Source organism: Manis pentadactyla, chromosome 4, assembly GCF_030020395.1.
Source record: "Manis pentadactyla isolate mManPen7 chromosome 4, mManPen7.hap1, whole genome shotgun sequence".
Lineage (NCBI taxonomy): Eukaryota > Metazoa > Chordata > Mammalia > Pholidota > Manidae > Manis > Manis pentadactyla.
In genome coordinates this window covers 85,231,815-85,246,640 of record NC_080022.1, presented here as the reverse complement: position 1 = coordinate 85,246,640, position 14,826 = coordinate 85,231,815, and the positions used below count along the sequence as shown (strand labels likewise).

At 33.8% G+C, this 14,826-nt stretch overlaps 1 protein-coding gene across 3 annotated transcripts in view; it reads right to left on the bottom strand.

Moving 5' to 3' along the window:
- SNX7 (sorting nexin 7) overlaps positions 1 to 14,826 on the bottom strand; it is a 109,131-nt gene that overhangs the window by 57,650 nt on the left and 36,655 nt on the right. For all 3 annotated transcript variants that reach the window (XM_057500456.1, XM_036883836.2, XM_057500455.1), the window contains exons 3-7: positions 11,335 to 11,445; positions 10,815 to 10,979; positions 8,620 to 8,818; positions 4,039 to 4,238; positions 1,231 to 1,317 (exon numbers count right to left, since the gene is read on the bottom strand). In XM_057500456.1, the coding sequence (XP_057356439.1) occupies positions 1,231 to 1,317; positions 4,039 to 4,238; positions 8,620 to 8,818; positions 10,815 to 10,979; positions 11,335 to 11,445 (762 nt within the window). The remainder of the gene's footprint in view (positions 1 to 1,230; positions 1,318 to 4,038; positions 4,239 to 8,619; positions 8,819 to 10,814; positions 10,980 to 11,334; positions 11,446 to 14,826) is intronic.

Genomic DNA, 14,826 nt, shown 5'->3' with positions numbered 1-14,826 from the left:
CAGCAAAGGAAATGATCAATAAAACAAAAAGGCAACTTGCATTATTGGAGAATGTATTCATAAACAATTTATCCAATAAGGGGTTAACATCCAAAATGTATGAAGAACTCATACACCTCAAGGCCCAAAAAACAAATAACCCAATTAAAAAATGAGCAGAGGACCTGAACAGACATTTCTCCAAAGAAGAAATACAGATGTCCAACAGGCACATGGAAACATGCTCCACATCCCTAATCATCAGTGAAATGCAAATCAAAACCACAATAAGATATCACCTCACACCAGTTAGAACGGCCATGAAAAAGACAAGAAATAACAAGTGTTGGTGGGAACGTAATTGGTGTAGCGACTGTGCATAGTATTGAGGTTCCTCAAAAAACTAGAAATAGAAATACCATATGACCCAGTAATTCCACTTCTTTACCCAATGAAAACAAAATCCCTGGTTCAAAAAGATATACGCACCCCTATTACTTTACAATAGACAAATCAGAGAAGCAACTGAAGTGTCCATCAATAGATGAATGGATAAAGAACAGGTGGTATATACATACAATGGAATATTATTCAACCATAAAAAAAATCCTGCCATTTGCCAAAACATGGATAGACCTAGAGGGTATTATGCTAAGTGAAATAAGCCAGGTGGAGAAAGACAAATACCATATGATTTCACTTATATGTGGAATCTAAAACCAAAACAAAAAAAAATGAACAGAACAGCAATAAACATAGACACTGAGACGTGACTGGTGGTTACAATGGGGGAGGGGTTGGGGTGGGCAAGTGAAATAGGTGAAGGGAATGAAGAGGCACAAAATCTCAATTATAATATAAATTAGTCAGGGGGATGAAACTACAGCATAGAGAATATAGTCAATGGTTCTGTAACATCTGGCTATGCTGACAGTAACTATAGTAGTTGGGTGAACATTTAATAATATAGTTAAGTGTCAAATCATTATGTTGTACACTTGAAACCAATATAATTGTATATCAACTATACTTCAATTAAAAAAAGAGACAGTATAAGACAAAAAGGCAGAAAAGCATCATTGTTAAGCCTGCAGACTCTCCAGGTGATAAATGCATAATAGATTTTTGGAAGAAATTTTAGTATCATTTGCTGAATGCTTAAAAACAAGCATATAATGGAGCTTTAAATTGCTAATAAAAAACTTAGGCAATTCATTCTACATGATTATATCAAGAAACTTAAAAACTTACCAGATCAATATCTGTCTTTTTATAGGACAAAATTTCAACTTTGGAATCCAGTTCTCCTTGTATTTGGTCTCTTCTTTTCATAACATCCTTCATATTAAAACAAAAGGATGGAATAGGTTATAGTTAGTTTTAATAATCTTTGTATAACAAAAACATACATTTCAGAATATAAATAGCATCTCTTCCACAAGTCATGAGTCATTTGGGAATATAACGACTTAAAAACATTTTGATCCCTAAAAGCTTAACTGAAAGCAAGTATTTAACAGAATTTTTTTCATGAGCCTTTAATTAGTTTTCCCAATGCACATCTTACTGGTTTAAGTATTTTATGCACAACTTTTGATGGCACACTCTAGGCATGCAGTTCTTCAAAAGGAGCAAAGAACAAAATAAGCAGTAGGAGCACTGAAAATATATGCTATGGTATAAACTGATCACATCTGGGAGGTCACATAAGCCACTCACCTCAAAGTATCTATAATCAGTGGCTCTCTCTTATCTGACTCCAAGGGCATGTTAATTAGTCAATTACAGTGGGGTAAGGAATCAGGAAATTGAAGTGTACATTCAGATCTTAAGATTTTATTTTAGCTTAAAATATATAAATATTAATCAATTAGCCAAGCTTTTGATGAGAAATCATGGCCTCCTCGCTGACTGATAGCAGTTCCATTTTGCTCTCTTGAATAACCATGATTTTATGTTTCAATGTCTTTCAACTTCAAACATCCTTGTGAAGAAATTTGAATGCAGAATTGTATAATGTTTTATGTTTGCTAGTCTTTTAAAATGTCTTTCCCTTGGCAACTCACATATCTTCCAAGACACTGTACTTAGGTTTCATAGACACAAGGAGTCTTTTTATATGTATTCATCTTTCCCTGGTTTTCATAGTACTAATTTAAATAATGAAATTATAATAATGAACACAAGTGTTCTAAACAGGTTCAGGAAAAAAAACAAACAATTCAAACAGGGAGAGTAGAGGTACAGTACATAAACGAGAGGGCCTTCATGAGACACACATCTGTTGAGTGTTTTCAGAGGAAGAGAAGAACCTGGACACGAATCAGTTAAATGAAGCCTGAAAAAGTGGCTCTACTATTTGCATGAGTATTGAGAGGTACTAAGAACAAAAAGCATTGTGAAAACTACTCAGGCTACTTTTGTGCCTGGTGGAATCACTCTTACAGCATTCAAAAAACATGAATGTTTCTCCTGTTTTCAAAGAAATTCATAGAAAATTCCACCAATTATCACAAATTATTTTGTATTTACTTCAATGTTTAATTGCCATTAATGTCAGGAGCCCCTTCCTTTCTCTACCCCAAATGACACATACTGCAATTTAGTCCCATTAATTTAAGTTCTATTTCCATAAATATGAAGTACTGTGCTTCATATGGGTAGAAATATTTTTAGTAAGAGGTTGCTTCAGAAGACAACTAGTAAAAAATACACCAATTTAATAATTTTTTCAAAGTATGTACTTTATTTTAGCTCACACTGAAGAAAGTATGTCAACATAAAACAGAATCAGAATTGCAATTTAAATGCTACTGATGATACCCTAGGAATCTACAAAATAATACAAATGAGGACCTATAAAATAATCCTTTTGTTTGCTATTATAATTTTCCACACCTTTAATGATATATGATTTAATCTGCATAATTTCCATCTTGATATAATAAAGAGCAAAACAATATCTAATTAAAGGAAGAATATAATTTTTAATTACACAAATCAGATCTCTTTGAACAGCCACACAAGAGGAAATCAATAATGTAGCCAAAAAAATTGATGGAGACAAGCAGGAGTCTCCTCAGCAGTGAAACATTAATAGAGGCTTTTGAGAAACAAGAAGGGTTTGTTTAAAGGACCCCAGTAAAGTTAAATAATAGCAGAAAACTGGAATATCCTCAAAATATTTAATGACTGTGAAAGGAAAATCTAAACATGAAAGAGACAGATCTCATGCTTAAAGGCTGAGTTTTTCTTACCAACACAGAAGCATAATTAAAAAAACAAAATCCAAAAAAATCAAAGAGTACATGAAAACAGAAACCAGACATGACTACAATTATAAGTGGCAGAAGAAATGGCCTGTATCTTAATGTAAGCTGATTCCTTCCCCCACCACCACCCTAAAACACTAAAAACTTAGGATATCAATTTTTGCAAGGTATTGTGAGTTGAGGGTAATACTGGATGAAAAACATTAGCTTTATAGATAGCATTGTTAAGTCCCAAATATCTAGAAACCTTAACTTGAACTGAGGTGAAATGCAAAACTTTTATATAAGAGGGAGCCTTTTCAAGGAAAAAACATTTTAATTTGAAGATTTCTTTTTAGAAGCATCCAGAAGGCAGAATGAACATCAAGATCCTACTCAAGTACTTTCTGTATAATGCTGCTAAATATATTGCTAAATCAAATGTACCTAGAAGCAGGAAAGCAATTCTTTCATGAAAAGGAATTTCTAAAGCCTGAAAAATGTTTTAAGTGAAATATTAAAGGTTGGAAAACTAATCACGTTCTCTATGTAAATCTTTATAAGGATGCTTCAAATCTGTGTATAATCTTACAAAATGTTGTCGCTGTTGAATATTTCTTTCATTAACATATGCATTAATTCATCAATTAAATCTCAGTCAACCAATATTTATTAAGTATCTTCATACACAGTGTCCTGTGTAAGAACAGGAAAAGAGTAATGAGAAAAAAACAGAAATAAAAGCTGTCTTTATAAAGCTTATAATCAGGTCAGGGTCTAAGGTGAAAGCATAATTAGGTGCTCTTACCATTAACATTTCACTATAAAGCACATACTCATGTACGACAGGAAGAAGGGCCTCTGTGAGTCCAGACATCCTTTTTTCAGTGGCTTGACAGCTTTTGTCAATACAGCTGGCAACACCTTTTAGAATATCAACCAGATCTTCTTCTGACGCTGACCACAGAATATGAATTGGGCCATATTCTTTCATTTCATCAAAATATTCTAAAAAAAATTAAGTTTTACAGAAGTTTTCAAAATCCCTGTGTTACAGACAGTAAGAAACTTATTTTTCTAATTGTGCACCCGTTCTTATACATAAGCATAAAAAAATGGATATCATTTTTCATTAAATTGACCAGTTGTCCCAGTCTGCTCACATCAGTCCTTGAATGACTACTGTCCCGGAGTGATCAATAATAGCATCTTTTTTTATTCTCAAAAGTGTTCTGGCTTAGAAGATAAATTATATGGCCACCATGTCTACCATGGACTTCTGCCTACCAAACTACCCAAGTGTCTCATAGGCAACAAAACCTAAACAAAACTTGTGTTCTTTCTCCCCTTCTCTTGATTACATATCCTACTTAATGGCAATTGCTTCCAGCAATCTAAGCAGAAGATCTGGGGGCCATCCTAGATTCATACCTGCATACAGTGAGTCAATCACCAATTCCAATATTTCTTAATATCTATCTATTTATCTCTCTGTCCATGCATACATATCCTTATCTACCTACCTACCAAACCTACCTATCTCTCTAGCCTCGGCTTCACTGTCATCAGCATCTCTAACCTGTACTGCTTTAGAGGACGTGTAGCTTTTCTCCTTCTTTCAGTTTTTGTCACAATATATAAACATTGAAGCTTCTTAGCTGAATCAGAAATTCCATTATGTTCAGTCCTTACAGTGCCTCTCTAGGTACAAATCTTGAGACTCTCTCCCAAAGACATTTTAATTCAAACCAAAATAATTGCTCATTCATGAGTAGTTGATGATTTCTCCCAAATCAAACTGCCCATATCCTTTTGCCTTGCCCTCTATCATTTCTATTATCCAGCAAACAACTATTTTAATCCTTTAAATCCTACAGTACATATATCTCTTCTGATTCTATTCCAAAGGATTCTTGGAATTTTTTTGTCTTCAATAAGCCTGTTATAACTGTATACTTCTATTATCCCACTCTACATTAATGGCTTGTGTAACTCACATACTTCTAGGCCATATGCTCCCTCAGACAGGGGCTGAGTCATTATTTTTTATCTCAAGCCCGATGTATAATGTGTTCAATAAATATTTTCATTTTTAATGAACATTTAAGACTATTCAATGCTTGACAAGCCATTTATTCAAAACTTTACATTTCATTTTAAAATCTGAACATTACATTTTGCTTTCATACTATCAACTTTCAACAATAGTTTTTTATGGCAGAGAATATATAAGCAGTGAGCATTTTTTTTCTAACGTCCATATAAATACAATGGAGTTCATTTGTTTAATCATCTTATTACTCATAAGGGTTAGCTGAAATATATCATATTGCTCCAAATTAAACTATTAAACCTTCAAAAGTTTGTATGATCAAGTAAACTGAAAAAGATAAAAATATATATATCAACAATGAAAATATTGTCACCCAATGAAAGTATCAGAACCCTTCCAAATACCACCCTCCTCATCTAGGCCTATCCTTTATTTTAAATAATGTCCATATGAAACTAGTATTTCTGGAAAAGGAAATATTCACCTTTATTTCTTTTTTCAATTTGTGTATATATCAATGTGTGTCACTAAACCTGTGCAATATTTTTTATAGAGAGAGCTTCTCTAAAATTCTAAGCTGTACTTACATAGCAGTCTGATCACATTTATATGCAAACACTTAATGAGTTGCACTGTAATTTATCTCTTAACACATCTGTTTCCTCAACTAGACTGTGAGCTCAAGGACAAGTACCATCTTATTCTTCTTTTAATCTCCAGCACAGAGAAGCAGCACATGTGGTCTATACCAATTTGCAAATAAACTAGGAAACGCACAGTAAAACAAAGTCAAAGAAAAAAATTGAATAGAAAATAAAAAGAGAAGCTACTAGTTATGATCACCGAATTCTTCATTAATTAAATATGAACGAAATGCCCTGTATAGCTTAGACTCACAAAGTTAGAAAAAAAAGCATCCCATTATTCTGAATGGAACCTTGACAGGTGGGTTTCACCTTCTAAAGACCAAGAAATCCCTTTAATTGGGGCCAGTGGCATTCACTCACTGAAAATGAGAGCTCATATTTATAAATTTTATCACAAAACCCAGATTTCTTCTGAGCATTTAACAAACATTAGAGTATATCAAAGATATTAAAACTATCCCCTTAGCCCAGCAAATAAAAAGCATATCGATATTCAATAAAACGCTTAGTGTCAAGAGTTTCTAAGGGCCTCTTTGAATTGCTATCCCACTTAACTATGCATTAAGAATCTACTCAACAGCATTGGAATCACAGAACTTAGTTAAAACAATCACCTTCTTGAGATTAAAAAAAAAAATGACAAATGGCAAATACAAGGGCAGACCAAGAAGGCTTAAAACAAATTATTAAACCGTATTCAGTCACCACAATGACCTTACAAAGTATCAATGTGTGGAAAAAGAAAGAGAAAGAGCAACAGACATTCAGCTATAGTAATCTTTCCTTTATCTTTTGTTATAACCAAATAATTCTTGGTAAAGCATATTTTCTTATCACCAAATCTTATGTTCATTCATTTATATTTTCAGTAATTGAACAGATTTTAACTGAGCACCTACTGTATGTTAGGTGCTATTGCAATACTAGAAGTAAAACAAACCGTTTTCTCTTCCCTTTTGTCCTGATGGACTTACAGTTTAACAGGGGACAAACAATAAAAAATAAGTCATCAACATCGGGATTTTAAGTAATTGATCTCTAAAACCAATTTATATTAGGAAATATATTTTCTGACTAAGCAATCTATTTTTATGTAGGTAAAAGCAATTAGAAAATTAGCAAAAAGTCATCATGGAATTAGAAAAAAGAAAGCCATCATGGAATAAAGTCTAACTTATGAACTAAGAAAAAGAAAGAAAATAAAGAGAAGGAAGGGAGGTAAACAAAGAAAATAGGAAAAGGAATTGAAGACAGAAATTAGGAAAAGGGACCTATTTTCCAGTACATAAGTCTCTCTGCCATGCTTGGACAGGCCTAATGCAAAGTGCCTATCCCCACCAAAAAAATCATTAGAAAATGCAGAAACCCTACTTCCTAAAAATCACTTCTTTGATATTTAAGCCATTGTCTAAGTTAAGATCAATTTTATACAACTATATTCAAAATCTTAAGCTCAGGGCTTACTTTACCACTACTATTTATAAATGGGAATAAGAACAGCTAGTGATTTAATAAAGCAAATAGAGACTGGCCATAAATACCTTCAAAATCATTTAGGAATCAGAGATTTTCATAATACATCTGGGAATAAGACACACTTGGAAGGTGAAATTGTAACAATGTTGAGTGATTCCTCGTGTAAAGAGCTTAGAAGTCACCCTCTGTTCTAACAAGGAAAGGGCTGAAGAGACCGAAAAAATCCACTGTTCTTCTATCTGTAAGAAAGAGGAAGACACAGTACAAACCACTGCCTCCAAGATTACAAATACAAGGAACTGTGGCTTCCTGGAGCAGAGACTCAAGAGCAGAAACCACCTCTGGCAGCCCAGTGTTGGGCTTGAGGCTGGAGCTCTAATTGAAGAATCGTTGGAGCCTCAATGTGGACAACTGAGAGTTTAAAATTCTAGGGGGATCCAGCCAAAGGGGGTCCCACAATATTGTGAGATTTACCCCAGGAGTTCATCTAAACTGCCATTGTTCAAATATCAATAAAAACCTCCCACTGCTTCCTGCCAGGGAAATGGAAAATGAACCATTTGGAAACAGAGCACTCGGTTCTTAACTTGGCCTGCCCTCAGGGAAAACTAGTTAACCAGAGCTTAACTTGCTGGGTTATTAACAGAGCCTAACTGACCTGGAGGAAGGCAAATTCCCAACTTCAGCTCCCTTGGACCCTCCTGCCCCAACTAAGGGGGGAGGAAAAAAACTGTGATCCACTTGTGAAGGCACAGTCCACAGACAAGCTCACAAAAAGACTGAGATCTAATTATAGGACTAGCAAACACTTCCTCTTCCCTCTCAGCACCTCAGAACCACTGTACTAAAGGCCTGCTTACAACAGTTCCTTTTACCTGGTACAGAATGTCTGGCTATCAAGACAAAAACTGCAAGGCATACAAAAAAGCAGAAAGTGCAACTTAAAGAGACAGAGCAAGCATCCGAACCAGACATGGCAGTGATGTTGGAATTACAAGACCAGGAATTTAAAACAACTATGATTAATAGGCCAAGGGCTCTAGCAGATAAAGTAAAGAGCTTGCAAGAACCAATGGGCACTGTAAGAAGAGAGATGGAAATCCTAAGAACATAAAAAGAAATGCTAACTTAATGTGCCTTACTATACCAGCAATTGTGAAGATTCTTCAGAAATTGGACAATTTGGAAATCACATTGCACTGATTCTACATACCCCTTTCCTCCTTGTAAATTCTCTGAGATATTTTATCTATCAAGTTAATTTTATGGCTAAATATTTCAATAAGGTTGTTCATTTCCATGAACTCCTCTGGGCGGCTTTTAACTCCTCTCATCGACATTGCAACAGCTCTGACTGTCTGCCCCATCCTGCTGAGGAATCCAGGCCCTTGCTTCTTGTGAGAAGAGAGTTCCTAGAAACAAACAAAAAAAACAGTGGAATATTAACAGTGAAGCAAACAACAGTAGTCCAGAACCAACAAAAAAGAGACCTAATTAGAAAAATAAAGATGGTAAAAACATTTCCTATATGTCTTTTTGTTGTTAGTTTGAAGCAGATGAGTTTTATTGGTATAGTTCTTTCTCTAAGTCTCAAGCATATTCTTTTTCAAAGTACTCATTTAAAATGTATATGTGTTTCCTTAGAGCACGGATCTTTACAAGAATAAGGTTTAACAGAGGAAACTGTACTGAAGGAGATACTGCATAAGATATGAAGGTGATGTGGAATGCACTCTATGCTTTGTAACAGAGTTTAATAAAAAAATGATTGACAGAAGATATCTCAGGGTCTAAACTACATCCTGAATAAAAAACTGGAAAACTTCATTACTTCTTTAATATAATAACATTTATTGAGACCTTAATATGTTCCAGGCACTATACTTGCATCTTTATATACATAACTCACAGTAACACTATGAGGTAGGTTCTATTACTATCCTCATTACAGAGGGAGGCACAGGAAGAGTAAAGACCTTGCTCAAGGTCCAGGAACATTTAGGTGGTAGACAAGGAAAGCCTCAGCAGTCTGACTCCAGAGACTTTACTGCTAAGCACTAACCTGCTTTGTCTTCTTAAAGTCACTAGGCTAGTTCATAAACAGATACCCCCGACCACAGTTTGTGAACCAACTGAAGTGGGTAAACTGTGACACTACCTCCACTGACCTGCCGGCTGTAGAGATTTTTAAAAGATATGTAACTAGCTGTTTCATAGTTAACTTAGGAGAGTTAGCTACAGAGTTGCAAAATAAAATAAATGTTATAGAAGGATACACTATACAAAAGTATCCCTTCATGAGTATGACTTACTGCAAAAGAACAGCAAGAAAGAGAGCAAGGGATTCTGATGATGGCTGGGGCACTTGTTGAAACACAAGCTTTTTGGATCAAATAAAAGTTGAAAAGGAACATGAAATAAAAAGAACTATAAACAACAATGATGACTATCAAATCCACAGATAAAAATATCATTAAGTATTATTTAAATAATGTATTATCTTTCTCCAGATTTTCTTTCCTAAAGGTCTTACACAAAATAATACAAACTTACTTATTTCTATATCAGTATGATCTTGTGCGCAAATAAAAACAGATACCCTCCTTGACTAGGCCATACATCTTTTCAGTGGTCCTATAGCATCACCTGATAGAAACATCAGAAGACAGCACAGGTCATGGTTGGTGACTACAGAGGATGTTGCTAACAGCTCCTAAGGTTCTGGAGTCAGGCCACAGATTCTTTCATGTAAGTCACAAGGACTTCCAGACAGCAGGACTGTCAAGATCGAGATGAACTGCTTTTTAACTCCTATCACTTTGGCAACAACTGAGAGACATAAAACTCAACACTGGTCAGTAATTATTTAATATTGACTATTTGTCCTATCCATGATCTTGGTGAGTTTTATCATCATAGGAGAAAAGAAAAAGAGGAACACATGAGGTTTGTACATTAGAGATTAGACACCCTCACATTATGTTACTGAAGTAAAAATAAAGAAACTGTATAATCTAGCTAGCTAGCCATCCATCCTTCCATCCATCCATCCACCCTTCCAACTATCCAGTTCATATAGACCTTTATCCTAACTTAAAAAGGTCCTGACTCATTATTACTCAAAATAGTGTCAAAGAAATATATTTGTGTATATTCAGTACTGGCTATATATGAAAGGAGTACCTTGACATTAAAAACAAAAAATATGAGAAAATACAAGATTTCTATAATATTTACATGTAGATTAGACACAGGGTTAAAACTGAAGGTATCTTTACAGTGTTTAAAAATCCATCTTAATTCAAGGACACTGCTGTCTGATTTACAAAGGTAAGCAAGAGGAAGTGTACAACCTACCATACATACAGATACTAAACAATTATATAAGTATACATCAAAACTCTTTACCCAAGCTTGTGCAGTAAGAAAAACTTTGAAGTCTTCATTAAATGTTAAAGTTGGATGATCAGCAATTCGGTTCAAGAATTTATGTAACGCCTTCCTGCGTGTCTCAATGAAGTCATCATTAAAGCGCTCCACCATTCCTTTCACTATGAACTTTTCTGGCAACGGCTAAGGCAAAAGATTTTAAAAAGGTATCTGAGCATTCTACAGCACTGTAAGGGATTATAAGGAATTCTAACACCTTTTCTTCTTGGAAGACTATTTGAACATGTGATTATTTCTCATAAAAATAATTCTTCAAAATTCATGACGCTAAAACCAAACAACTGCAAAATCTTAACATATTACCATAGTTTAAAAAAGCAAATCTGTACATAGATTGAAATGTTTAAAAACAAATGTTTCTAAGATAAATGAATTACCTGAATTTAAAGGTCTAAATGAGGTTTTAGGCATTCTAACTTTACTTAGAATTCAAAAGACAAAATGGCACCTAGTCTATGAAAAAAATACATAAACTTACTGGGATAATCAGTGTGGGGTGTGCTTCTTCGAGTTTTCCTTTCAACCAAAGGAAATCTTGATACCGTCTCCTAACTTCAAATTCACTGGAGTCAAATTCCCCACGAGATGTCTGAGGAAAGTAGGAGAAAGTAAGACAGAAGACATTTGCTAAATGTTATTTTAGACATTCTGAAATATATGGGTCTTGAAGAAAAATTAACAAATTCTAATTATTCAGTGTTTGTCAGCCCGTGCTTTTTTTTCCTGCAGTCATTAATTCATGTAGCAGATGAAACAAAGGAAACTTTCCAGTATTTCAAGAAAGAAAGCAAACATCATGCTCAAATTTAAAATCCAAACTGAAAAATCTGTCTTAAAGCAACCATCTGCCTTCCACAAGATTTTAACTACTATTATCTTTGGCATGACTTTCTTGCTAACAAGACAGTGTGTTCTGAATTTAGGTTTCAAATATATTTCTTTCTCAAGATGATTAGAATTCAGAATTTGAGGAAAGTCCTATTTTTGCAATTTGGAAAATAACCTGAACATAACTGAGAAAAAAATGTTTTCCTGGAATTTGCTCAAATGAATTGCTTTGCTAAAATTTGCTTTTAGTATATGAAAATTACAAAATTACAGGGTAATTTTACCACTGTTTTAAAATGTTATTAATGGAGATTTCATGTGAAAAGAAAATCCTCCTGTCATTTCTTTGGGAATTTTATTTTTAATTGTATGCTTAAATTACTAAAAATTAAGCAAATACATGAAAATATCTGTTTTCAACAAACCAAAAATCTATGTCAACATATAGGACAAGAAGGGTACAATATCAAACTCACCTTTATTGCCTGAATCCCAAGCCAGATACAAAAACAGATTATCTAATACACACTCATCTATCATAAAAGAGTTCACTCCTACCAATATCTTAATTAATGAATTTCTGCATTTAAAAAATTATACATAGTAATACAAAGATTGAGATTTTCCTGGAGGAGGAAAGATGAAGTAGCATATTGCATACATATTTCACACTCACCAGAAATATCAATCACCCAAACAGATGAACACAATTGTAAAATTAAGTAGTTCAAGTCATACGATACCATCTCAATTGTCATGAATAAGACTCATAAAAGCTATACTTCTAAAGTTTATTCTTTTAAAATGAATTTTTAGAGTAGCATACAATATATCTTAGCAAAACATTCCCTTTTGAGTCGGAAAAAAGTAGAAGTCAATGAGATGAAGAAGTCTGAGAAACTCAATATTCACAAAACACTACAAAATCTTAACTATGTTACAAGTTATGGAAATGATAAAAATAGGAGAACCAAATCTAAATAGAAACATAGTTTAACAATGTATACACAAGTTGGTATGTGTACATGTATATGCAAATACACACATACATGCATAAATTCACATGTACACAAAACATGGCTTAGAGTCATTCATTTAAAAATATTTATTGTACATCTCCTTGTATCAGGCATATATGTACAGGTTTATTATGCTAATATAACTAACAATAAAAATACTCAAAAACTGGGCAATTTAAGTAAGACTGAGCTTTGTATGTCTACAAGAATTTTCAAGACTTTAAATAAACACAGAGCAACCTAATATAAATTCCAGTGAGAGGAAGATATAAAATCAAGTCAAATAATTGGTTGATTCTGTCCTCATTGGTCTATCATTGACTAAAAAGAGTTCTCCAACAAACTGAATTAATAGAAGAAAACAGAAGTAAAAGCCTCAAAGACCGTGTATTCTTCCTTCCTACTGTAGAACTTATTCTATTCCTAAAGAGTTGTAAGATTAATATATGACAAGGAAGACAAGTATTATCAGTTGAGTTCAGATCATAACTAATTCCCCTACAGCAGGAATAGAATCATGTCCCACCTCAAGTGGCCAATTTGGGGCATTAAAAGGTAGATAAAAGCTTCCAAATTGTAGGAATAATGAGATTTGATGACATATCTCCAATTGAGAAAGAACATGTTTTCTAAAAAGTTTATCTGAAGCACAAACAATGCTTCTATTGTAGAATATAGTTTTCTATGGAAGCTATATTGTAAATGGCATTTAATTTTTCATGTCTGACCATAAAACCTCGGGTGTTTGAAGTTTAGCATGAAAGGACTCATGTGACCTGCACCCCAGCGTGCACTCACTCAATAAATACTGACCTTCAGTCAAGGGCAAACATTCACTAAGCTCTGAGCATTGAGAAAACTGTTTTTGAGGAAATATCAATCTCAGAATCAAGAAGATACTCTAACCCCTACCTGCACACTGTCAGACACTTAGAAATTTGTCATAATGATGAAGATATGAGAGGAAAGAACTTATTAAATCTTAGTTCTTACTTAGATATGTACTAAAGGAAGGCACATCTCTAGATCTCCAAAAGGTAAAGTATTTCTTTAGAGCAGTCACTTCAGATACACTAACCTGGATAATAAAGGGCCTTTTCCCATAAGGGCATCAGCTGCCAGGAAACTGGGCTTCCTGATACTCACAGTTATTTACAGTCAGGTTATTCTTCAGTGTTCCTACATAGCAGATTGTCAGTGTATGTATGTATATGTGTATAAATGCATTTATCCTTATAATTTTAGTGTCTATGAATATAAATTTTAATACTAAAACTTTCCCGAGGAAGTTGTTTCTGAACCTCCAAATTAGATGGAGTGCTCCATGCTTATAAAATCCTGTATTTTTCTTTTTTTTCTTTTTTCTTTTTTATTAAGGTATTGTTGATATACACTCTTATGAAGGTTTCACATGAAAAAAACAATGTGGTTACTACATTTGCCATATTATCAAGTCCCCACCCACCCATACCCCAATGCAGTCACTGTCCATCAGTGTAGTAAGATGCCACGGATTCACTATTTGCCTTCTCTGTGCTACACTGTAAAATTCTGTATTTTTCTGTCAGCATTTATAATGATAATTAAATAACTAAGCATATAACTGTTTAATACCCATCACCCCGCTAGACTGAAAGCTCCATGAAGGCACAGGGGACATCTGCCTGACTGCTGAGGTAGTCTCCATATACAGGGTCATTAACTGGGACATAATTGGGGCTCAACAAAAGTTTTATTGAATAGATGAGTAAATAAATATAGTGATAAAAAGTGAGTAACAAAGAAAAGATTATGCTTGATAATATAATATACATATATTAAATGTTTATTAATTTGTATCTACAATGCATATTTTAATATATGCAGGTATATTCTGTTACTATATAACAAGATAAAACAAAATTAATTGGAAAAAGAACAAAGTGACTTAGTTTACAATAGTTAAACCTTTGCCATAACCATAGAGATATGCACAAAAATACAATGGAAAACATGTATAATCAAACTAAAGTAAATGTTCTGGACTTAAATCCCGTCTCAGCTAGTCACTATGTGGTGTAACCTTTGGCAAGTTATTGAGTTTCAATGCACAAATGGGGGTAAATTATAACATCTAGGGCCTA